This window comes from Coffea eugenioides, chromosome 9 (assembly GCF_003713205.1).
Source record: "Coffea eugenioides isolate CCC68of chromosome 9, Ceug_1.0, whole genome shotgun sequence".
Lineage (NCBI taxonomy): Eukaryota > Viridiplantae > Streptophyta > Magnoliopsida > Gentianales > Rubiaceae > Coffea > Coffea eugenioides.
Window position 1 is genome coordinate 16,703,647 of NC_040043.1, and position 24,467 is coordinate 16,728,113.

At 38.3% G+C, this 24,467-nt stretch overlaps 2 protein-coding genes across 2 annotated transcripts; both read right to left on the reverse strand.

Annotated features, from left to right (window-relative positions):
* Positions 1-644: 644 nt before the first annotated feature.
* LOC113782328 (F-box/FBD/LRR-repeat protein At1g13570-like) lies at positions 645-1,613 on the reverse strand. Its single transcript, XM_027328220.1, has 3 exons — positions 1,515-1,613; positions 1,265-1,423; positions 645-959 (listed from the first exon to the last, which is right to left on the reverse strand). Exons 1-3 carry the CDS (start codon positions 1,611-1,613, stop codon positions 645-647), a joined length of 573 nt encoding a protein of 190 aa, XP_027184021.1.
* Positions 1,614-1,678: 65 nt separating this feature from the next.
* On the reverse strand, positions 1,679-2,353 carry LOC113782329 (F-box/FBD/LRR-repeat protein At1g13570-like). The gene has a single exon (XM_027328221.1). It carries the CDS (start codon positions 2,351-2,353, stop codon positions 1,679-1,681), a length of 675 nt encoding a protein of 224 aa, XP_027184022.1.
* Positions 2,354-24,467: the final 22,114 nt, after the last annotated feature.

Sequence of the window (24,467 nt, forward strand, 5' to 3'; positions counted from 1 at the left end):
CTTATTGGACAAATCCATGATTGTTTTTGCGTAAGAGACATTAGGGTAAATAATATTCAAGAAGCTTCACCATCACATCGATATCCTGTGTCCTTGTCTGTCCACGGATCACAGGATTGCGTGAAACTCCAAGGACATAGAAATCATATAACCACTCCCAGAAGATACAACATTGACGGAGCACCACGGAAGGCCGAGGCAAATACAATTTCGTCGTTTCTTTTTCTGCTTGCAGTCAAGAAACCTGGTCTGCATTTACCACCAAAGAAAAAGAAACCTTGTTTGTCAACTCTATCACCGGTTCCCTGAAACAAAGGTTGGTATGCAGGTGGACTTGCCTTCTGCTTTCAGTTGCATGGTAAAAATGTAGCCAAGAAGCACATGGCTTCTCAAGGAACGGGTTCAAATACTTACTTTTTACTCAATATAATTTCAACTAAAAAAAATTACCAACATAATCCAGGACGAAGAGAGAACCCAAATTAATTACTGTATTATTTACCAAGAATACAGTAACACAGTCTTGCAGAATCAAAAAAAAAAAAAAAAAGTTTTGAAAATGCCAATTAACTTGAGAAATGACTTATTTGGGTACTAATTAACTCCAAACCTTGAACCCTCTTCTCTGACTGACTTGCTTTGGATTAACTAATGATTGGATCTTCATATATGACTGCTGCTCTAGGTGAAGGCCTGTGAAACCTTGTCACTTGTTTCAAGATCCCAATTTCTGTTACTTTGTTTTTGATGTTTTCTTTCATGGGGGCTTGCTTGATCAACATTTTCTCCAGAATTGAGGACTTTTTCAGTAAAAGCTTAATGATTTCCATCTCAGATCTTGTTCCAGAAATGCTTTGCAGCTTCACTTGCCGAAGTTGATTTAAAGTCAGTTGAGAATATTCCTGCACATCCAGAAAATTTGAAGCTTGACTTTCAGCGTACTCGTCAACCTTGTATACCTAAGATGGAGAGGAAGATCATTTATATAGAGCTATAAATGTTAATTTCATCGGAAATGGAGCTTCTCCAGTTCCAGTTCTATCCAGCTATATAAACTGATAGAATGTCAGTGTAAATGGGTTTGCATAAATGTGAATTAGAACTGAATTGGTGCAAAACTAACAAATAAACCAAAAATATATTAGTTTACATTGAGATTGTACAAGTTTACACAACTGGATGGAAGTGGATGGAACGTCGACTAGAGAGGCCCCAGATCCAATTGCATCAAGTATAATATGGCAGAAAAGCATCAATAACTGACCAGAATTTCTAACTCTTCTAAGTTGGGAGAGCTTCTCAGTAAACACAGAAGAACAGCAATCTCATTCACCTCTTCAAAGCATAAATATTCTAGCTTAACAACTTTAAGGTGGATTAGTGTAGTTGTAATCTTTGCAGGGATTCCACCTGCATCTAGAGACTTTAAAGCAAAGCAATAAACACCCATAGTGAAGATATATACAATTACCTCACAATCTTGAATCCAAAGCAAAGGAGCACCTTCTTTTTACCTTGAAGTACGCATAGTGCAAATGCAGATTCTCAAGACTCAGGAGATCATGAAGTTGCTCGATAATACTTGTTCCCCCCACATGAAATTTTCCGTCCATGTCTTGGTTTCTAGGAACAAGCGAAACCCTTGCAAGAACCGGGGTATTCTTGAATAAGATAGATTTTACAGAGCTTTTGAAGAAACAGATTTTAACTTGGGCGCTATGAGCTCAAGGGAGTTCAAGATGGCCGGGATCTCTACAACGGTCAACTGCTCCAGTAGCAGGGAACTGGACATCAAACTTCCCAGTACATCCTCTGCAATATTCACTTGACAGAGTTTCAGTCTAATCAGATGGCCAAAACCTTGGAAATTGGTGGGGGGTTTAATCAAACAACCCCGAAGGTTCAAATGCCTGAGCTCTAGACAGGAAAAAAATGCCAATGGCATTCTGTGGTATTCATTCAGCCAAAGATTGAGGGTAAACTCCTGAACCCCACTCCTTGACAGAAGCACTATCAAGCTGTCAATGTCACGACAATCTTTAAGGCCAGTTAAAGAACAACGAAACTTGGATATGGGTCCTTGGTGTAGTGACAGAATCTGAAATAGAATTTCTGCAAACTTTTGCCTAGGTAATGCATGATTTGTTAAAATTTTATTGAAAATCTTATCATCAAGTACCAGCTGTGGGATTCTGGACCAATTATACCTCCATTTCCTTGATAAGATGCTAGTTCTTGCAGCGTCTCGTGTTGGCAACCACATTAAAATGCTTTCTATTATACTGCTAGGAAGATCACTAATTCTATCGCATGCAGACATTTTGACATTACGAAAGTTTGCAGCTGTTGACATGTCATAAAGCCAATATTACTGTTGATGAAGAAGAGAAATATACGAAGGTCCTTCTCCAAGATCACCAACCAAATCAACATTGAGAAGTATCCATCTTGTTTCCTGGTACAAAGTGAAAACAAGTGTGCAGAATACCATGTCAACCAGATTAGCTAGCAACAGAGAGAAGAACAGAACCAAATTGCATGTTTGCAGTTCATAAAACAGTTTATTCACAGAAAATTTTCCTTTCAAGTAATGTACCAGATTTCTGTCGTCATTGATTAGGAGTGCTCATCTAACACATTCCTAGGTCAGGAATTACCATATGAAATGAATAATAGATTATAAACCAACCATCGAACATGATGAAACAAGGTATAGGAACAACTAACAGATACTTGATTACATATACTGGCTATAAACAAAAACTAATCACTAAGAGCCCAAGTGAGAACATTGAGTCCATGGATACACAAATGGTGGAATGAGTGCTGGTGCGGTTTTGTTTCTATGCCATTCAGTCTGATTGTTATACTTGTTATATTAATTGGTTTACAAAATCACATTGCATTGTTGAACTCGTGAAAAATGTAGTGTACATGGATAAAATATTTCACATTATAATATAATTGTATATCGAAAAATTTAAATATGTACAATAACTGGACCAAATTCTACACAATGCAGCCGCACTGGTGCCCAGTCCCTCAAATGGCTTCCATGTAAAAGAGAATATCGCAAAAGTGAAATCAAAACAAAGGTTTGAAATCAATGCGTTTCCCTCAAGAAAAAAAAAAGAAAGAGTCCATCCATCACATCCTCATAAAAATAAGTATTTGTCACTCAAATTTTTATGTCAAAGACAGTGATTTCTCTCTAGTATACCCATCTTGCAGTACAATTTTCAAATATTAGCACTGTTCCTAGTTGTTAAGATGAAAGGCTCATTTTTGCATCATGATCTGAACATATACTAAATTCTCTCGTAAAGCGAAATGGAAGTCTTTTGCCTTTTAACATTATGAAAAAACAAAAAGAGGTCACAAGTAGTATTCCTTTTTTCAAATAAACAGGATCAAGAGTGATTTCCCACTTACTCCCTTGATGACTTGAACCGCAACCTATTACATGTAAAGCATCTTATCAACTTTTAAATATTTGCTTGACATATAAGCAGCGAAAAAAGACCTGTAGATTCTATCCTTCAAAACACATGAGCGTCTAATAACCACGTTGAAAACTGGGTAAATTGTACCTTGCATGCAAGTTTTTCAATGTCTTCCAGTCGATCTTTTCCCCCCTTTTCCCTTTTCTTTATCAGTAATCCAACGTCAAAATCATGAACCCTGTTGTTTATCCAGCGAAATAAAAAAAAAACCAACAAATAATGCACAAATTCCTTCACACAAAATACATATTTATACGGGAAAAAAGGAAGGAAAGAACAGAAAAATTTTGTTTGAGAAAATTTGAGTATATTAAAAACAACAAAGAAGGACAGCTAGACTTACTGGATACGAGTTTGGCTGAAATTTTCAGGAAATAATCTGTATGTAACCTAAGCTAAGCTAGGTTACGAGTTTGGTGTAATTTTCAGGAAATACGAGTTTGGTGTAAAATTTAGTCTTTTAACGTAACCTAAGCCAATATAGTATGCATGAATAGGTGTAAACGCCTACACGGGGAACGAAGAGAGGAATACAGGATTTGTTATAGGGTTTTTGGACGTAAAAAGGGGTCCCCGGCCCACCAAGTTTTCAAATTAGATTATTCACCCTTAAAAAATTTATAATTTTCAAAATTGTACCTCTTAACTTCAAACTTTTGGCACAGCAAAAATTTGATAATAGTTCATACTATATAGTTATGTTTAGATGTGTTGCTGTTCGCCTCTCAGAATAAAATTTCTAGTTCCACTCGTGGATCTATGACTCATAAACGTACGTAACTTTCACTAAAATCACTATCTAATGAATGAAGGACAATCTTTCAAAAGAAAAAACAAACTATGAAACATTAAAAAGGATAGTACAATAAACCGATATAGCAAGGCAAAACATTTGTTACAGGGTTTTCAACCTTTCCTACATTGAATTTACGATTTTTCTAATGGGTGGCCCTAGTTAATATGCCTAAACCATATTAAATTTACCATATGAATGAGCACACACACATATTTATTGCCCCTCTTATATTTAGACACTTTTCTAAATTAATGCCACTTTCGTTAGGAAATTATGGATGAGGCTGCAAAGAGTGTCTAATGAGTACCTGTTAACTAACCAAAACCCTAAATTTGCTAAATAACACAAGAAACCTATTTTTAAAAATTACCCATCAATCACGCATTACACTAATCCTTTTTGTACAAAAAAAAAAGAAAAGAAAAAGAAGTTGCTGATTTACAAATGTTTGTCTTGAGAAAGTTGAAGATCATTGCATTTGTGACGGAGTCAATAAGGGTTTTTGTTTTCTCTTTCCTTTTCTTTATGAAGGAAAATGAAAAGAAAATAACGTGTAAAACCAAAAGTATACTACACATCCAAAATTACTTTATCCATACTTGAGCAAATTTCTCAACTATGATAAATGTTAACCAATACATTTAGGATATGATATAGATTGACAATAAATTCTTTTAGATGAATGACAACTATATAAACACTGTCAGTTTTAGATGAAAGAAGACTATGAAAAATTTGAACTTAAAATCCTATATACACTAATGATATATACATTGATGATATATATATACACATATACATGTATACATACATACATATGTAATTGTGAATACAAGTTACTTATGGCATAAGTGGTTAATGTAGGGGTTGGTGTAATTTTGTTTGGCCTATAGTGGGGCCTAACCCTACCATGGCTTTGGAGGTGTTATTGGGGAGGTTATTTGAGCATTAGGAGGCTGTTTAAGTAATTTCAATTATTGGTGAAAATTCAAGATGCATCAATCTCTCCTCAATCTGGAATTAGAATTCATAATCTCTAATTTCTGGGGCCTCAATTTCTAATCCTCCTTTCACTTTTTTTTTTAATTAAAAAGCTTTGTGAAATCATAAGATTGTGATGAATTGTTATTAGGAATTGGGAATTATGTAGCTGACTGTTTGTTGCTAATCTATTGTTAGTTTAATTTCTGTTAACAAAGCTTCTAACTTTTTCTTTGGGATATTTTTGCAAATAGCTTTTAATTTTTGTCGAACCAAATTGGCCAGACTGGGAATTGGCCGACTCCAAGTCTCTTAAATAACCGTTTGTCAAAAATCAGGTCAAATCTGGGCAAAGTCTGAGTTTGACCTGGAATTAGTAAAACTGGCTCGAACTTGATTTTTTCCATTTTTGACTTCTTGAACCTTTTCTTTCTTTTTTTCAAACTCTTTGAACAATCATTATTGTTGATTAAACCAAAGATAGTGGGCCATATCCTTCCATGTTCCAATGGGTAAGTTCCTCATTTCCTAAATATTTTTCCAATACTGATTTCTTTCAGGCTGAAGAAGGATCTCGGCCTTCCTAGTCTTGGCGTGGATTATGTGAGGTCAGGAAGTATATTGAAACAGTAGGCAGATGGCGAATTAGTTCTGGAAGTTCTATCAAAATTTGGAAAGATAGATGGTTTCCGCGGCCGTCTACTTTTAAAATTGTGTCACGGTCCACTACATTATCAAAGAATTCAATGGTTGATTGCCTAATAGACTACAATCAAAAGACTTAGTGAGTTGACTTGTTACAGGAGATTTTTTGGCCCAAGGAGAATGAATTAATTCAAAGCATTCCAGTTGGAGACGCTCGCAATAAGGATAAGGCAATCTGGCACTTTCAAAGAATGGGTCTTCTACAATGAAGAGTGCATATCACTTGATCAAGCAACAATCTTTTAATTGGGAGAATTTGCTACCAAATAGTAGCACTCTAAAGCAAAGTGTTTGGTCTTGGCTTTGGCACTTGAATCTTCCGGAGAAAATTAAAATTTTCTTATGGAGGGCATGTAAAGATGTACTACCAACTAGCACTAAACTCAATACTAAAGGGCTTCATTTAGATATCTCTTGCCCTTTATGTCTCACTCCAGTTGATGATATTGATCATACCTTCTTAACTTGTCCTGCAGTTGTACAATATTGGGCACTTAGTTTCTTAAGCCAAAAAGTTCAACTGCATTCGGCTAATCAGATCAAATCTTGGCTTCCCAACCTACTTTTTTGACTATCAAGCAAAGGGATGGAATTGGTGGATGTTATTCTCTGGAATTTATGGAATAATCAGAATGGAACGATTTTTGATGGGCCTTATAGGGATCCTCTTAGTTTGGTCTCCTTGCCTATAGCATTCCTCAATCAATTCCGTGAAGCAAATTCCAAAGATAAGTTCAGTGCTCCAACTTTTATCCAATCAAGGTTGTCAATATCTTATTGGATATGACCCAATGCAGGTTTTGTTAAGGCAAACTTTGATGGAGCTGTGTTTATGGATGATAAATCATCAGGGGTAGGTGTTATTATCCGAGATGATAAAGGAAGTTTCATTGCTGGACTTTCTAAAAAAATTCTTGGTATATTGGAACCAAATGTAAAAATTCTCATTGGATATGAACGTATTAGTTTTCCTTGTTTCCGCTGCCTTGTTTTACAAAAAAAAAAAAAAAAAGTCACTGTTCACCGACACTGTTCATAGACACTGTTCACGTTACTGTTCATCCGAACACAAAATCTATTGGTGTGTTATCTCCTTTGTGTTGTGTCTAGTTTGTTGATAATTTCTGTCCACAACTTTTTCTTGCGTTTGAGTCGTTTGTTGCATCAAAAATTCTGGTTGTTGGTGTTTCAACGTTGCTCCCAAATCTGTCTCGTTAGTTGGTTGTCGCTTGGGCAGCAAGAACAATAACGTGACGGCTGCTAGGGTTTCCTTATCTTGCTAGGGTTTCCTTCTCTTGCTAGGGTTATCCTTGCTGCTAGGGTTTTCTACTTGCGGCTAGGATGTCTACTTGCGGCTAGGGTTTCTTTGTTTCACTTGGACACTCTCCTATATTCTCTCCTATATTTTGGAGCACTCTCCTACATTCTCTCCTACATTTTAGGAACACTCTCCTAAATTCTCTCCTACATTTTAGGAACACTCGCCTATATTCTCTCATCCATTTTAGGAAACTCTCCTATATTCTCTCATCCATTCTAGGAAACTCTCCTATAATCTCTCATCCATTTTAAGAAACTCTCATATAATCTCTCATCCATTTTAGGAAACTTTCCTATATTCTCTCATCCATTCTAGGAAACTTTCCTATATTCTCTCATCCATTGTTGGAAACTCTCCTATATTCTCTCATCCATTTTTAGGAAACTTTCCTCCATTATATTCTCTCATCCATTCTAGGAAACTTTCCTATATTCTCTCATCCATTTTTGGAAACTCTTCTATATTCTCTCATCCATTTTTAGGAAACTTTCCTCCATTCTAGGAAACTCTCCTATATTCTCTCATCCACTTTCGGAAACTACTCCTACACTTTAGAACGCTAGGGTTCCTTTTCTTTGTGACGCACATACCATTGCTGACCACCATCAACATCCCTTCCAAATTCGTCCATTTCACTTCATTTTGCACCCACATTTGTGTCTTACCTTCTTGGTTACTCTTATGGCAAAGGTGGTGACAATTATTGGACTTGAGCGGCATTTCTCAACTACCTAAACCAACAGGTAAAGGTATTTGGTAAGTCCCTTAGAATGTTTTATTTGAGTGATACACACGAGGATGAGTGATACACGAGAGTAGAGTGTACATACGTGAGCTTGTGTGTGGGAGGAAAATTCCTTTTCGTTACTAACTTTTTGCAGGCTCCCTCATACATCATGGCGAGTACAAGATGCATAAAAGCTAACTCACAACATTGTCTTCCTGATCCTAAGGGAGTCAAAAAAGTGGCGTTACGTGGCTTAGATGAGCAATTGGACATCGTCACATCGCAATCACTTGGTTGGTTTTATACTCGTTGCGGTGTCAAAGATAAAATTTGTAGCTTGGCCATTGATGAGAGTTGTGAAGTCAATCTTGCAAGTGCTATCATGGTTGAGAAATTAAATCTTCTAACCATTGATCATCTTCAACCGTACAAGTTGACGAGCCCTCATGGTGATGTTTGGGTTACTAAGCACACACTTGTACCTATTCAAATCGGCAAATATGTGGATGAGGTGTTGTGTGATGTAGTCCCAATTCAAGTGACACACGTGTTGTTGGGCAATGCATGGATGTCGAGGCGAGAAGTTAAATATGTCGGACATACTAATAAGTATTCCCTCTTACTTAATAGTCATCGTTTGGCACTTGTATCACTTACGTATGACCAGCTTTGTATTGATCTAGCATACATGGAAAGTGAGCTTGAACGTTATAGAATGGAGAAAAAGCCAGATGAGAGAATTGTACCTGAAGCGGTAAAACCCGATGGAGTTGAAAGCAATGAGATGAAAGGGTCAGCTGTTGAACTGGAAGAAGAGATGGAAAAATTTGATGAGATAGGTGGTCAAAAGGAAGAAAAGAGAGAAAGTGGGCGGATCTTGAGCAACCCGGTGAAGGCCTATTATTTTCCTAACGAACTTACCTTTGCTTTGTTTAGTGTTTCTTCTTTTATACAGATCAAGCAAAGGCAAGTTGAGCTGATCTTGGTATGTTCCATTCCAAAATCAATTGTAGACTTTGCAAGCCTCCATGGAGTTGGAACTTCAACAGTTAAACCCCGTTGGTATCCATTCATAGAACCATGTCAACCCAAATCAGTCCACACCAAAGAGGAGTTGATTCAAGCTCATCTTGAAGGGAACACTCCACATTTTGGGGATGGTTGTGTACCAAGGGTTCGTTTAAAGAACAAGTACTTCAATGACCATTATGATTTTTGTCTTGCCCTTAGTCTACATGAAGCTCCAACATCACCAAATCCGCCTTGGTGTCTTGCAAGTGTGTTCGAGCCGGAGTTCGATTTCATGGGATACACTTCACACCACTTTGAGGACCCCTACCTCATGACCAGAAACGATCAAGTTGAGCATACATTGGAGATGGTTTGTGAGATTCAAGGTTCGACAAGGGTTATTTTTCAACTTAGCACGTGGGTTTTGCATTTGATGACATCTGTAGCCATCATAACAAGATTGCACCGAAGGCATGTAACTCGTCTTGTCACCATTCGTGCTTCAATTTGTGGGCAAATTGCTTTCAAGAGGAGGGGAATGATACGAACAAGAGGAGTCCTTGGAGTAAAGCCATGAGTTTTTCTTGGCTGGTTGTGAGCATTTTCAAACTGACTAAGAGACATGTGAGCTGAATTCTCATTTCCATCCAGATTTGAGGACAAATCCTTCTCAAGTGGAGGGGACTGATGTGTGCACGGACCTTAGCCCAAGTAATGACCCAGTCTGAGTTCCATTGGGCCCAGTCACACATGCACGAGCCAAGCTCTTCAAAGAATCCCTCCAAGCCCTTGTTCGAACTGTCCAAGACCAACATGGAGTCCATAGAGATATTGAAGGCTTGGAAGGAGACAATCAAGTTATCTACACCATGATCCAAGCCCATGAAGAGTTAAGTGGGCCTCCAAGTGAGTTGGCCGAATAGGGCCTTAGGCCTTGGTGTTAGAGTGCAGTTATTTAGAGTTGGATTAGTTATTTAGTAGAGCATGGGCCGGCCCATCTTGACCCCAAGATGGCCGAATTTCCCTTCCTTGTTTTCCTTAGGGTTTTAGTAACCCTTAGCCTATAAATACGCTTGATTTATAAGGTTTTAGGTAGTCGTTTTATCAATAAAATTGGTTTATTTCGTTCCTTCTTCTAAGAAGAGAGTTCGAGCACTTTACTTGCTTTGGCAAGGGTTTTTGAGCAATCTTGTGCCTTGTCCTAGATTGTTCTACCGACCTATCCCGTGGAGTAATCACCTTCATTGGAGTCGTCGTCCTACCGTCTTGAATCAAGTCGTGTCGTCCGTTTGGTTCTAGATCCCGCAATTCCAAGCGTTGAACATCCTCGCTAGATCCTTGGGCAAACGTGCTACGTGTCTCGAAACGTGTTGATCGAGGAACGTATCACAAGTGGTATTATGGATCCAACTATATAAGGGAGTCCAAGGAGTGAAGTGTTGTGAAGATTTAAGTACCACATTTGATGAGGGCCACCTCTAGTGCCCATAATAATCACCTCTAGAATTTGCACATGACTAAAGTAGACACTTTATATTATGACCAGATTTAAGTACCACATTTGATGAGGGCCACCTCTAGAGCCCATAATAGTCACATCTAAAATCTTTTTTTCCAACAAATGTTAACAGATTTATATAAACACTTGATAGTACAAGTATTAATTACAAAAAGGGGCCACTACCCTTATTTCCTTCTGTGTTAAATCTATCAGCCATCTTGGGAAATCTTGTTCCCATTCAATATCATGCACTAACTTAACAACAAACTGAGCTAGTGAATGGCTGATTTCATTTTCTGATCTAGGTATAAATACAAAAGTACAGCTTCAAAGCCTGTTCTGAGTTCCTGTACGTCTTCTAGAATAGTTGCAATGTTGTAGTCATAGTCATTGCATCTGTTTATCTGATCTACTACTGATTTGCAATCTATATGGACTATTATTTTAGCCCATCCTGCATGTTTAGCCATCAGCATTGTGTTCCTTATTGCTAGAGCTTCTTCTTTGCTTGATGTTCCTTTCCATTGGTTGACAATCCTTTTTGCTCTCACAATCGTTCCTTTCCAGTTTATTTCTATTATTCCTTGGCCAGTCCTGATCATTTTTGCTGATATTGCAGCATCCGTGTACATGCATATCACATCTTCCTTTGGTGTTTCTCTCTTTTTTTGAGGCTAACTGTTGGTGTGAAGTGCAATGTTCTCTTGTTTTGCTTCCCTTGCCTGTTCATACTCGATCCAGTCACCTGGCGCTTTCTGAACTGTTCTGTATGGATCCTGGCTGGCATTTTCAAAAATATTTTTGTTTCTTGCTTTCCAAATTTTCCAGAAGATGTTGATGGTGAGGTTTACTCTATCTGTCCTTTTATTTGGATTGAAAATGTATTTCTACATTAGAGTAATGATTTCAAAATATATATAATATAGTTTCAAACCATTTTTCGGATATTGAATTAGAATACTCCAATAACACTATCTATATCAACCCAGACCCATTTAAATTTTGTTCTATTTCACTAATAAAAGTCTTTCGATTTTTGTGTGAAAAAGGTTTGTGATACGAAAATTACGAATTGAAATTTGTAATATAGACTATTTAGATTAGAATGGTGACAGGGCAGTTGTTCAGTTGATTTGATAGATACGAAAATCCAAATGATCTCTGGATTGATCAGAAGATCCTTTCAGTTGGCTAGAATCCGTTACTTGAACGAAACTAGATCTTGGGGAATCATATTGAATATTTGACGATACATTCCGTACCTTGCTAAAAAACCGATCCTTGTTTACCAACTATACATTGTCTAACCAAATCAAGCCTTCAAATTGTATCTGATTAAATCCAGGTATTGTAGCCATTCCCTCATTTCCATCCCCGAGCATTTTGAATTTCCCATTTATCAAAAAATCCCACTATTAGTTCATTCTTCGCCGAATTATATAGATGATCTAGCAACGATGGAATTTATATTCTGTTGACTGAATCGCATGAAATTTTACCCAACTCCATATCCTTCGAGATTGATTGAGTAGCCATCTCCTACCAGAGCCACAGATTGTGCTATTTGTCTTTTAGTTCATCCCATCTTACTGGAGCCATTTTCCATACTTTTGCTGCATTTGTACAAAAGAAAAGCAAGCGCTCTATAGTTTCCACATTTTCCCCACAACAGTCACATCTTCCCTCTCCTTTCCCCAACCTTTTGAGAATAATCTTGTTTATTGACCAGGACGATAAGAGTTTACGCTCCGGCTTTTAGTTCCTACGCTCTCTTATCAATCATAGCCGTCTTGTCACCATCGGTTTATTAGAGGAGGAGGCAATTCTGTACATAAAGTGTTTCAGCTTGGCCTTCACCTTCAATTGCCACAGTTTCTTCCACACACTATGTTTTCTTATATCCCAACTAGTTTCAGCATTGCTTACTCCTTTTCTATAGTGCTGGACATCCTCCTGTCTTGCCAATGCATAACCAGTCTTCACAGTATATGCTCCAGTTTTGGAGAATCTCCTGAAAATTCTGTCATTTCTTCTTCCTATGCTAGTAGGGATGCATTCGATGAGCTCAACATCTTTGTTGCAGAACCATTTCTGTAATTGTTCTTTTTTCCATTTCCCCTCTTCTATCATCTCACTTACCCATTCTAATTGGCAATCATCAGGTTTTTCAGAGGTCACTTTACCTTGTTCTAATCTAATTATCCAATTATCCTTCCATATGCATACGGTACTTCCATCTTCTATTCTTTTCCATAACCCAGCAAATAGTAATGTTTTGGCATTGTGTATACTCTTCCAGCTCCATGATGCTTAGTTTGGAGGACTTTTTTCCATCCAGTTTGGATCCTTCATGTATTTTGCCTTCATTACCTTACTAGCAAATTTGGGGCAGTTAAGAATCTCCAACCATCATATACAGAAATTGCATATGAAAAGTAGCTCAAAATACAGAAAAAGAGAGATGGATGATGCAAGGCCAAGTTGAGAGGTTGACAATCAGCACAATAAGCAGATGTAGAATACACTATGGAAACTAAACATCAAACACAAGGCCAAGAGTTTTATTTGGAAGTGTATCAATAAAGCTCTACTAGTAAGGAGATCCTATGTGCAAAGGTCGTGGAGAGGAATAGAAAACAATAGAGCATTTGTTCCTAGAGTGCCCTCAAGTGAGGGATGTGTGGAACATAGCTCTAATACAATGGGATGGAGCTAAGAAGCAACAAGGAAACTTCAAAAAAAAGTGGAGCTTAATCAATGAAGCAAGGAGCAAACATGTAGGAAGGGATCACATTGGTTTAACTGCAAATATTTTGTGGCAATTGTGGAATAATAAAAATAAGAGAGAGTTTAGTGACCAACATTCCCAATAGCCAGTAAAAATCATTCAAAAAGCCCAAAGAGAATGGTTGGAACAAAATGAAGTAGTGACTGATAGAATTAGATCAAGCACAAGTGAAACAACATTACCTCAGGAATGGCACCAGCAGGAGTGGGAAGCACAAGGAATCATAAGGTTAAAGATTGCAACCCAGGGCGATGCAAGAGGGACGGCTGACTATGACTCCTTGAGGGTGGACCAAATGGAGTTAAGTGGTCCAATGACAAGGGCACGTACCAAGAAGCTCAAAGAATCCATGCAAGCCATAGTTCGCACCATACATGATGGAGTAGACCTTGCAAATGTCACTCGCGAGCTTGAAAAGGACGAAGCAACTCATTACACCTCAGTTCAAGTTGTTGAACCCAATGAAGAGGAGTTGGGAGCTTCATTCGAAGTTTAAAGTGTCAAATTTCTATTTTTTAGTTGAGTCGTTTGTAGCATTGCCTAAAGCAAGGGCTTAATGATAAATTACTTTGCTTTAGTTAGTGCTCGATTGCTTTCATAGGTTCGGCCAAGTCCAGGCTTCCAAAAGGGCCGAATTGGTCCCTTAATTTTTGGGAATAAAGTGACAACAAGTCATATTAGGATTTCTAGACCAATTCCACAACACCTTAGGTTTTGTGTCTATGTAAGGCTATAAATAGTCCACACCTTTTGTAACGACCCCACCTCCCCCTAAGGCGTACCAAAGGGTTTAGCGGGCCGCCTGCCCAGCTCTCGCCGGGACTCACTCACTTACTACATTCCTCAAATAAATTACAAGGTACAACTCAAATAATACATCCGATTCTCCCAAAATTACATATCATAAGCGAAGCGGAAACTAGTTCTAAGCGTAAAATGTAGATTTACATCTGATTCAATTTCAAATATTTATACAAGTCCAAAAGTACATAAACCAAAACCAAAACTAAACTATACAAGATGTACGCCATCCAGCCACACAAAGATCCAAAAACAAGTTCTTCCTTTACTTCGATCCCTGTGGGGAGAAAAAAAATAATAGGGGGTGAGCTAGAAGCTCAGCGAGTGACCAGTAAAATCAACAGCCAAGTATATTTCACAATAAAGCATTGATATGATGTCATGATGCAGTAATCAAATGTTCATTTATTGCTCATGTGAGCCAGTGAAGTTCTTGTACTTAAATACCCAATGCTCGTTTAGATCAAGTAACCATGAAACAAAAGTAAGGAGCCATCGTGCTCCAAAGAATGTGTAAACAATAGTAGAGACATTGGTTCTAAGCACAAGACTTTCCAGGAACCCATTGGAGCCAAATTATGTCATGGCACACACCCGAACCCCAAATGATATGCAATGGAGTAATAAATGCAAGAATTAGTTCAAAAGTAACTTAGGAAATAGTTGAGGGATCACTCACTCAAACTATAGTGCTTCAAGTAGTCACGTTCAATTATACTCCAGGTTTGGAGTCCAGATCTGCGATAGAAATCCAATTTGAGAACTTTGAAACACGAGTAAGATTTGACACTTAAATGTTCTGTTCATTAGAATCAACCAATTGAAATTCATTTGAAAGGCATTCGTGAAACACTTGCTCGCTTCTCAAATCGTAAGGTTTTTGTAGTATATATACTTGAGTTGAAAGTACAAGGAAATACAAGTTTACATTGGCCATTATATCTTTTCCTCAAGAGTACAAGTTCGTTTAGGTTTTTAACGTATAACCATCGATAACAAAGTAGCAAAAGTTCTCGCTAGTTCAAGTGGTAATCACTTAACCTTCACTCAAGTCGCTAATATAGTTTTCTAGTCCTCGAGTAAAAATTCGGGCAGCATGCCCTTTGTGTTTACCTAATTTTCCAGCCTTTTAGGCTTCATTGTTTTTCTCAAACACAACCCAACATTATACATCTCAGCAATTTATGTCAAGAGCCGTTCCATAGGCTCACAATATCATAATAACAAGAAACGTATGAAGTACAAGTGCAGAAATTCAATTTAGTTCAAGACAGATTTGACGTACAAATGCGGAAATAACATATCCGAGGCTACGCTTATCGGATTAAGGCGAAACCTATGCCGTTTCGAAGCTAAGACTCAGGGATACAATGTTCATGAATATCACTAAGTCCAGTTTCTAATGTAACTTGGTCAAATTCTCGAATTACTAAACCAGAAACCAATTCACCGGCTGTTTAAACGCAGAACACTGAAATGGACATAACTCAGTATACACAAGTCCGAATCAGGTGTTCTTAGAGGAATTTTAAAGCTACTTCAGAACACTACAACTTTCATGTTTTGGCCCAGAACTAAATCAGAATGGATCCTGGTCAAAAAACGTGATAAACTGGACTTAACTGGTGAAACGGACTGCTGGGAAATACTTAGAACAGTAAGGGTATTTTGGACTTTTCACGTCCTACATTGCTCCGATTGAGCTGAAATTTTGTAGGCACCTATAAAATTCCATTCTATACAACTTTTCTTCTTTGACCTAAGGCCAAATCAGCCTCTAACATACAGATACAAATTCGGACAGAATGTTGAGCAAATTTTCCAGATTTTGGAATTTTGAGTTTCTAGTGCAACTTTCCTTAATTTCTTGATCTAATCATTACCACAACACCTTATAACACCTCAATTGCAACATATAAGCATCATACAACAATTTGGGCAGAATTTCCACAAGCCCTAGTTCATCAAATAAATTGGGGAAAACTACTAAAACATGATAATCATCCATAATCTCACCACAAGATCAAGTTGCCAAGCTTAATTGAACAAAATTGAAAGCAAAACTTGGAGAGATAAGCTCTCTTACCTTGACTAGAGGTTACTACAAGTAGCCCAAGCTTCCTTCTTCCAAAAACTTACCACAAATCACCACCTAGTCACTCAAGAACAAGTTTAATCGGTTTACTTTGTTTATTTTCTCACTAAGTTGTTGGATTTGAAGATGAAATGAAGAAATTTCTCTCTTGTTCTTCCCCTCTCTCTCTCTCGGCTCCTTGGCAGAAATATGAAGAGAAATGGAGCTTAGTTGCCTTATGATAAAGCCAAAAGGATTAGAACTAATGGTGTCCACAAGTTGCCCAACACTTGGCCCAATCTTGGCCACTAATGTTTCTCTTTCTTTCCCTTGCTTTCTAGCCACTAATTTCGGTCCCCTTAGCTGTAATATAAGAAGATATTTTGCTCAATTGTCAATGAGCTTGTAGGGTAAGAAAAATGGTGGTCAAGCAGTGCGTTCAATCGGTAATGCGCGGGACCCGCCGGTTCGCGCCGTTTTTCTTAAAAACACACGTACTAGGGTTTTTACTTCCTATTCACTAACCTTATCTCATTGCTCCTAATCACATATTATTTCTCACTTAAAAGTTACTTTTAATCACCGAATTGATCCTTGGTCAGTACCGAAAATTCATCCGGCGAAAAATCACGAAAACCCTAATTTGCCCCAATCTTGAAAACGAAGAGTGAAACCCTACTTTCTAGGTTCATTTGCACTTATTATGGAATAATTGGATAGTAGGGCTTTAATAAATAATAATTTCCAAATAAAAGGAAATTTTTAAGAAAACGTGAGAAATTTTCCAATTCCAGTAATTAAAATTAGGGTTTCAATTAAAATAGGAGAGATTTAGGAAAACCGGTTAGTCACAAGTAAACTAGGGTTTTTGACTAAAATATTAGGGTTTCTAGTCTTTTAAAACAAAATAAGGTTTTAAATCAAACCCCAAAGAAATACACTTTAATATTTTCTTCACAAACAACCTCCTAATATTCGGGATGTTACACTCACACCAGCAACTAACAAATTTAGAAGAAAACGAGGCCTTCCTCAATTCAACCTCTCATGTTCTCATCCCTGTAAGGAAAACAAATGGCGTGGAATGAGCTAAAAGCCCAGTGAGGTTCCAAGTAATTAAGTAGGTAAAATACGAGACAACATAGCATATTCAAACATCAAGAAACAAGTCAACTTCGATGAGATTATAATCCAGTATATAATTGAGCAAATAGCCAGATAAAACATGCAAAATGGTGCAGTAAGGAACACATTCATGTCAAAGGATATAGGTTACTCTTAGGTGCAAGTTCCACAGTAACTTGATCAAGGTCCGTTGACTCTCCGTCAACCACGAAAGTATAACCTCCGTAGATCCCCACTTTACACCAGTTTCCGTCCACCATCACCCCCTACCGGGCCCGAACGTCCAAGAAGTACCTAAGGTTCGTTGATATTCTCGACCAATCCCTTGCCGGCTCGATTTGACCAACTAGCCCCGGGGTTGGTGTGAGAACTTGCAGATTCCTTATATTTTCTCAAAAATGCCCTTTTATTTGGAAATTATTCATTTATTATAGCCCCTACCCAATCATTCCACAATAAGTGCAAATGAACTTAGAAAGTAGGGTTTCACTTTTCGTTTTCAAGTTGGAGCAAGTTAGGGTTTTTACGTGTATCCGTAGTGTAATTATCCGGTACGGAACGAGGATCAAATTTGGTGCTTAAGAGTGACTTTTGGGTGAGAAATAATATGTGATTAGGAGCAATGATAAAAAGTTAGTGAATAGGAAGTAAAAACCCTAGTACGTGTGATTTAAGGAAAAACGGTGCGAACCGACGTGTACCGTGCACTACCGATTGAACACACCACTTGGTCACCACTTTCTTACCATATAAGCTCATTAATATTTGAGCAAAATATCCCCTCATTTTCAGCTGGCTTTGGCCGAAAATTTTGACCAAATTGGCAAGGAAAAGAAACAAAAAAATGAGTGAAAATTGGTGGTGACACTTGTTGGCCATTGAGGGCCTTGACCAAGACCAAATAGTCTTGCCTTCTTATCACCATGGAGCTTCATTTCTTCATCATTTTTCAGCTGCTTTGGCCGAGAGAGAGGGAGAGAAAAACCAAGGGAGAGCATCACCATTTCATCTTGAGTTTGAGCCATCCAAGTGAGGAAACAAGAAACTAAACCGATTAAAACCTTCCATGAGTGTTTAGCTAGTGGGGTGTTGGTGAAATTTTGGAAGGAAAAGCTAGGGCTGCTCTTGGTAGTCACTTTAGCAAGGCAATAATGCCGATTTCCCCATTTCTTACTCTTAATCTTGCTTAACTTGGCATAACACCTTAAATTTGTGGTGGATGATAGCTATTATAATGATTTGGATGGATATAGTGTATGTTTTCTTGAGTTACATGAGTTAGGGTTTGAAGGATTTGCCGCCTATACTTTCTGTATGGATAGTATATGTTTTATCTAAGCTTATATAAGAGGTTGTGGTAGTGATTGAAGCAAGAAATGAAGAAAGTTTCCTTTGAAACCGTAAAATTTCAGATTTCTGGAAAATTGTAGTTCAGTTCTGTCTGGTTCCAGTTCATAATGTTGGAGGCCAAATTAGGCTCAACATAAAACATAAAAGTTGTATATAATGATTTTTTATAGTTTCCTACAAAATTTCACCTCAATCAGAGTAACGTAGCCTGTGAAAAGACCAAAATACCCTCACTGCCCTAGGATGCATCCAGTGATCCGTTTTAGACAGATTTTTTTTTTTTTTTTTTTTTTTTTTTTTTTTTTTTTTTTTTTTTTTTTTTTTTTTTTTTTTTTTTTTTTTTTTTTTTTTTTTTTTTTTTTTTTTTTTTTTTTTTTTTTTTTTTTTTTTTTTTTTTTTTTTTTTTTTTTTTTTTTTCACACCAATCCAGTTGACCGTGTCTATTCACTATGATATGTGCTGATTTAGCCATTTTCTAAAACATAAAAGTTTTAGTACTCTGTCTTAGATTTTTAACGCCTCCAAGAACTCCTTAAACGGACTTTGGTAGCCTGAGATATGGCCATTTAAATGTAGTACGGTTAACTAGCCAGTTAGTTGGAAGTTGGTTCTGTGAATTGGGAATTTGACTGGGTTACAATGGAAATTTGACTAAGTGATCTTCATGAAAGTTGTAGGCCTTCTTTTTAGCTTCGAAACGGTATAAGTTTCACCCCAATTTGATAAGCGTAGCTTCAGTTGTGTCCGTTACGTAAAACTCTATCAAATCTGTCTCTTGTTAAACTTCATTTCCGCACTTGTTGTTAGCTTGATTTTGTCCTTGTATTGTCTTGAGCCTATTGAACGGCTATTGAAATTAGATTGTTGTGTGTGTACCTTTGGGTTTGAATGAGGAAAATAATGAAGCCATAAATGGCTGAAAATAGGAAAATACAAAGGGCATGCTGCCCAAATTTACGCTCGAGGACTAGAGAAATACACTTGCGACTTGGGTAAAGTTGATAATTGAATATCACTTGAACCATCTAGGACTCTTGCTACTTTGGTTATCGAGGGTTATACGTTAGAACCTAGCCGAACTTGTACCCTTAGGAAAAGCGGTAATAATCACTATAAATCCGTTTTCCTTGCACTTTCGACTCAAAAGTTATTTCCAAGTATACATCTTACAAAATTTTTCAGTTTGAAAAGCGAGCAACCGTTTCACGACTATTCTCCAAGTGAATTTCAATTTCTTGATTCTTATTGAACGAAACGTCTAAGTTTCGAACCTTAGTTGATTTTCAAGTTCTTAAATCAAGTTTTATCGCAGATTTGGACTCCAAACCCGGAGTACCACCCAGACGCGAACATTAGAGGCACTACTTTTGGTGAGTGCTTCCAAATATCTGATTGAACTTGATATTTGTGATTTATCTTTGACCAATGTGATTACATGATATATAAGTGATTTGATTGGGCAAGGGTGTATTTTATCGCACTTGCCCTAACGAGAATTGTTCTTGTTTATCGATTTCATTTGACTTGCTCTACATGCATATGAATTGTATCTTGTCTGGAATTCCAGAAACCCTGTGGCTAGTTAATCGAGTCGAGCCGGCAAGGGCCTGGTCGATTAGATAACGAACCCTGAGTAACTAGTAATGTCGAGTGGAGTGTTATCTCCTCGGCTAATCGGTATACTCGAGTATTACCACCCGTGTTTCGTGTGGCGTGCGGGCCCGGATAAGGGGATTGATCGGTGGACGGAGACTGGCGTGAAGTGGGGTTTTCTTTCTGGACTAGTTATCACTTGAAAGTTGACGGAGTGTGAACTACCAATCGATCAAGCTGGGATGGTGTGACAGCCCCACCTCCCCCTAAGGCGAACCAGAGGGTTCGGCGGGCCGCCTGCCCAGCTCTCGCCGGGACTCAGTCGTTTACTACATTCCTCAAACAGATTACAAGATAAATCTCAAATATTATATCACATTCTCCAATAATTACATGTCAAAAGCGAAGCGGAAACAATTCCCAACTATACATAAAATGATTCCAAATCCAAACTGTACAACATAAAGGCCATCCAATCACGCACACAAGTACTACAAGCCCTTCCTTCGCCTTGAGCCCTGTGGAGGGGAATAAAATATTTTTGGGGTGAGCTAGAAGCTCAGCGACTAACCAGAAAATCAGTAATCAAATCTGTTTAACAATGGTTCATTTCAATGATGTCGTAAATCAAATGATAAGTCTAGAAACAATTACAACGTTTACAAAATATTAAATATGGAGTATCAATAATTCAAGAAACATGTACAATGGAAAGCTTTAGTAACATTCATGAAAAGATACGTTCGTTCTCCTGTCATTTCCTTTTTTTTTCTCATTTGAAATTGCATCATTTTCCACCAACCTCCACCAACCTACAAAGGTAATACTCGAGTATACCAAACGTTCACCCAGGTCCCTAATCGCCCGACCGAGTCCGTTTCTGGCTCGAGACGACCGGTAACAAGGGGCAATGGCCAGTTCAGCCCAAAAGGCTTACATTCATGCGCAAGTAGCATTTAATCATTTATCATGAAAATTTCACATTTATTTAGGTCGAGTGCGATAAAATACACACTCGCCTAGAAAGCTCGTTTTGGAAATCATTCAAAGCATGTAACACGTTATCAATCAATAATACAAGTCATGAAGTCAAGGAAATATATCAAACAAGGAACACTTTCATATAAGCACGCATGATATGCAAGAAAACAGTTCAAAAGTAGCTTTGGAAACAGTTCAAAAGTAAATAATGTAAGAAACATTTCACAAGTACTTTGGAAATAGTTTAGGGTCACTCACCTCCATGGCTCAGAAACCATCCATCATATATCATTGCCTTGCTCAAATCCGAGTCTTAGATCACAAACTCAATGCAAACAAATCCCTTCAAAGTTCGGACAGCACTTCCCCTGAATTTGCTAACTTTTCCAGCCATCAAGGCTTCATTATTTCCTCATTCCAACCCAAAGGTACACACACAACAAAAAGTTCATCCAATAGCCATTCAGCAAGCTCCAAGTAGTACTAGCACAAGTCAAGCTAGGGAAAAGTCCGGAAATGAAAGTTAAGCTCAAAACCAGAAAAACAGGTTTTGACGTCATTTTGCGGTAATGGTACCAAAGGTACTACGAGTATCGGATGGAGGTCCAAGACCCACCGTTTCGAAGCTAAGAACCAGGGCTACAACAATGTAGAAGGTCACTTAGTCCAAATCCCAGCACAACTAAGTCAAATATGCCAAATAACAAACCAGAACTGCAATTGCAGGTTTACAAATTACACTATGCTGTAATCAGTACAACTCAGTCTAAACAGGTCCAAATGCAGAAATTCCAAAGGAATATGGTAGCTAGGACATAAAGCTACATTTCATCAGAAGACCTCAACACCCAAATCCAAAACAATTCCAGTCAAAACAACCCATTTCAGACACAGTTCTAACATCCTGATGAACCCAGAACAGCAATAGTAATTTCGTCTTATCTCATTCTACACTACTCCAATTGACCTGAAATTTTACAGGAACCCTTAAAACATCAATACCTACAACTTTCATGTTTTGAACCAAGGCCAATTAGGCCTCTAACCATAAGATACAAAACCGGACAGAAAGGGGGTTATGAAACCCTAACTTTTCACATTTCCTTCCAAATCCAAAATTGGTTGTAATTACCAATCATTTACACCTACTAGAGTCATTACCCTTCATTACCAACCATCATAGATAACCACAACATCATGATCACATTAAACCAGAAAATTCCTCAATAAATTGAAAACTTCACCAATTCATCTCAAACCAAGAAATAAACCACAAATTTCAGCACTTTAGCCACCACTAGGCACAAATTAAGCATCATTAAGTGTAGGAGGAAGTTCAAACACCACTTACCTAGAACACAAGAGAGGGAGAGTTGTAGGACACCTTAGCTTCCTTGAAGAGTTACTTACTAGCACCAAATGGAAGGATTTTATGGAGTAGAAACAAATTTCAGCAATTGGTTTGGATGATTTGCACTAGATGGTAGCTAAAAGTTTGAAGAGTTTTCTTCCCTCTTAAGCTCAAGATGGCCGGCCAACATGGAGAAAGAAAGAGTGAATTTTTAGTCAATTTTGAGATATTTAATCAAATGGAAAAAAAAAAGTCAAAAAGGTGAATAGTTGTCATAGGCTCCAACCAATGGAAGTGTGACACTTGTCACTCCATTAAATGCATTTCTATCCTTTTGTTTCCTCTCACATCAATCACATCTCATCCTCCACTTATCTCTTAACACCCGATAAATTTCACCCAGTATCCGAAACTTAACCTTATTGGCCGAATTTTTCCGAACTTTTCGCACTAGTGGGGCCCACGTCCGGTATACACTCTTAATTTCTCAAAACCTATTTGATACTAGAAAAATCATCCAAAAACTATATCTGCTCCTTAAAAATATCTAGAAAATTTCCCTACTAAAGAAAACGCAGAAAACAAGCCATTAAATAAATAAAACCCTAGAAAATGGGAAAAGTACGGGTTCTCACACTTATACTTTTCGGGGCGTCACAGATGGAGCCGAGACATGAGCCACTGTATCCTTACATGTGAATATGATCCATATATTCTTGATTACCTGAAATATTATTTCTTTGATTGGACTTGTTTGCTCGCTATTTCACTATTACACTGTTATTACTTTGTTTGATGGCCAGTTTGATATTTGGAACTTCACTGAGCTTTGGCTCACTCCGTTAGTTTTGTTTTCCTTACAGGGGTACGAGCGAGTCGTGAGACGTGTAAAGACTAGCGTAGTCTAGTTGTTTTGACTTTTGACTTGTACTCGCGCTATTACTCGAACAGAATGTTTTGTATCTAAATTGTATACACTTTGAACTAGTTTGGGTATATTGAGGCTTTGTATCTTGATTGTGCATCAATGTAAATTATAAGCTTGAATTGCGATGTTATTTATGGCCCACGGATGTATGCACGTGATACGAGTGAGTGAGTCCTGGAAAGAGCTGGGCAGGCGGTCCGCCGAACCCATTAGTACGCCTTAGGGAAAGGTGGGGTCGTCACAGGTATCAAAGCCTAGGTTGTGAATTGATCTGGATAGATTGAGTGCTTGACACGATAGGCTAGGGTTTTATTCTTGAGCTTAGTCTTTAGCCTTGTTTTCTACGTCTCCTGTACTTACTTTGCAAAGTTGTTTGTAAACCTAGGTGATGGCGGGTACTGATGCATCTGGGAGTGCTGGGCCGTCTCAGCCCGTACCTACTGACATACCTACTGACGCTCCTATTGACGAGCCATATCTGGAGGGGCCGTCTGTCGCGTGATCACGTATCAGGAGAGCCCCGGTGGGCCAGTGCAGCGGTGGTCCCCAGCATGCAAGATCCGACGCTGCGACTGCTGGAAGACCTACTCCTACCCTGATCGGGTAGTGCTTGCAGTGGATGACGAGCGGAGACGATTGGGTAGCGCCAATCGTAGGTGCTATTCGGAGATAGAGCATCTCCAGGCTACTCTCCGAGACCAGGGAGCCCGGATTCGAGAGCTAGAGGCCTCGGTTTTGGAAGAGCAGCAGCGGACTGATGCTTTCCGCCAGCAGGCTCAGGCGACTACTGGACGCCTCATGCGAGTGGTTGAGGACATTCGAGATCGGACCGGCCATATCCTGACTGAGTGCGAGGCACTGGTGGATGATGTGATACAGGACTTGGCTGAGGAGGGTCAAGTGCCTGTAGCTCCTGACATTCCTGGTGCTC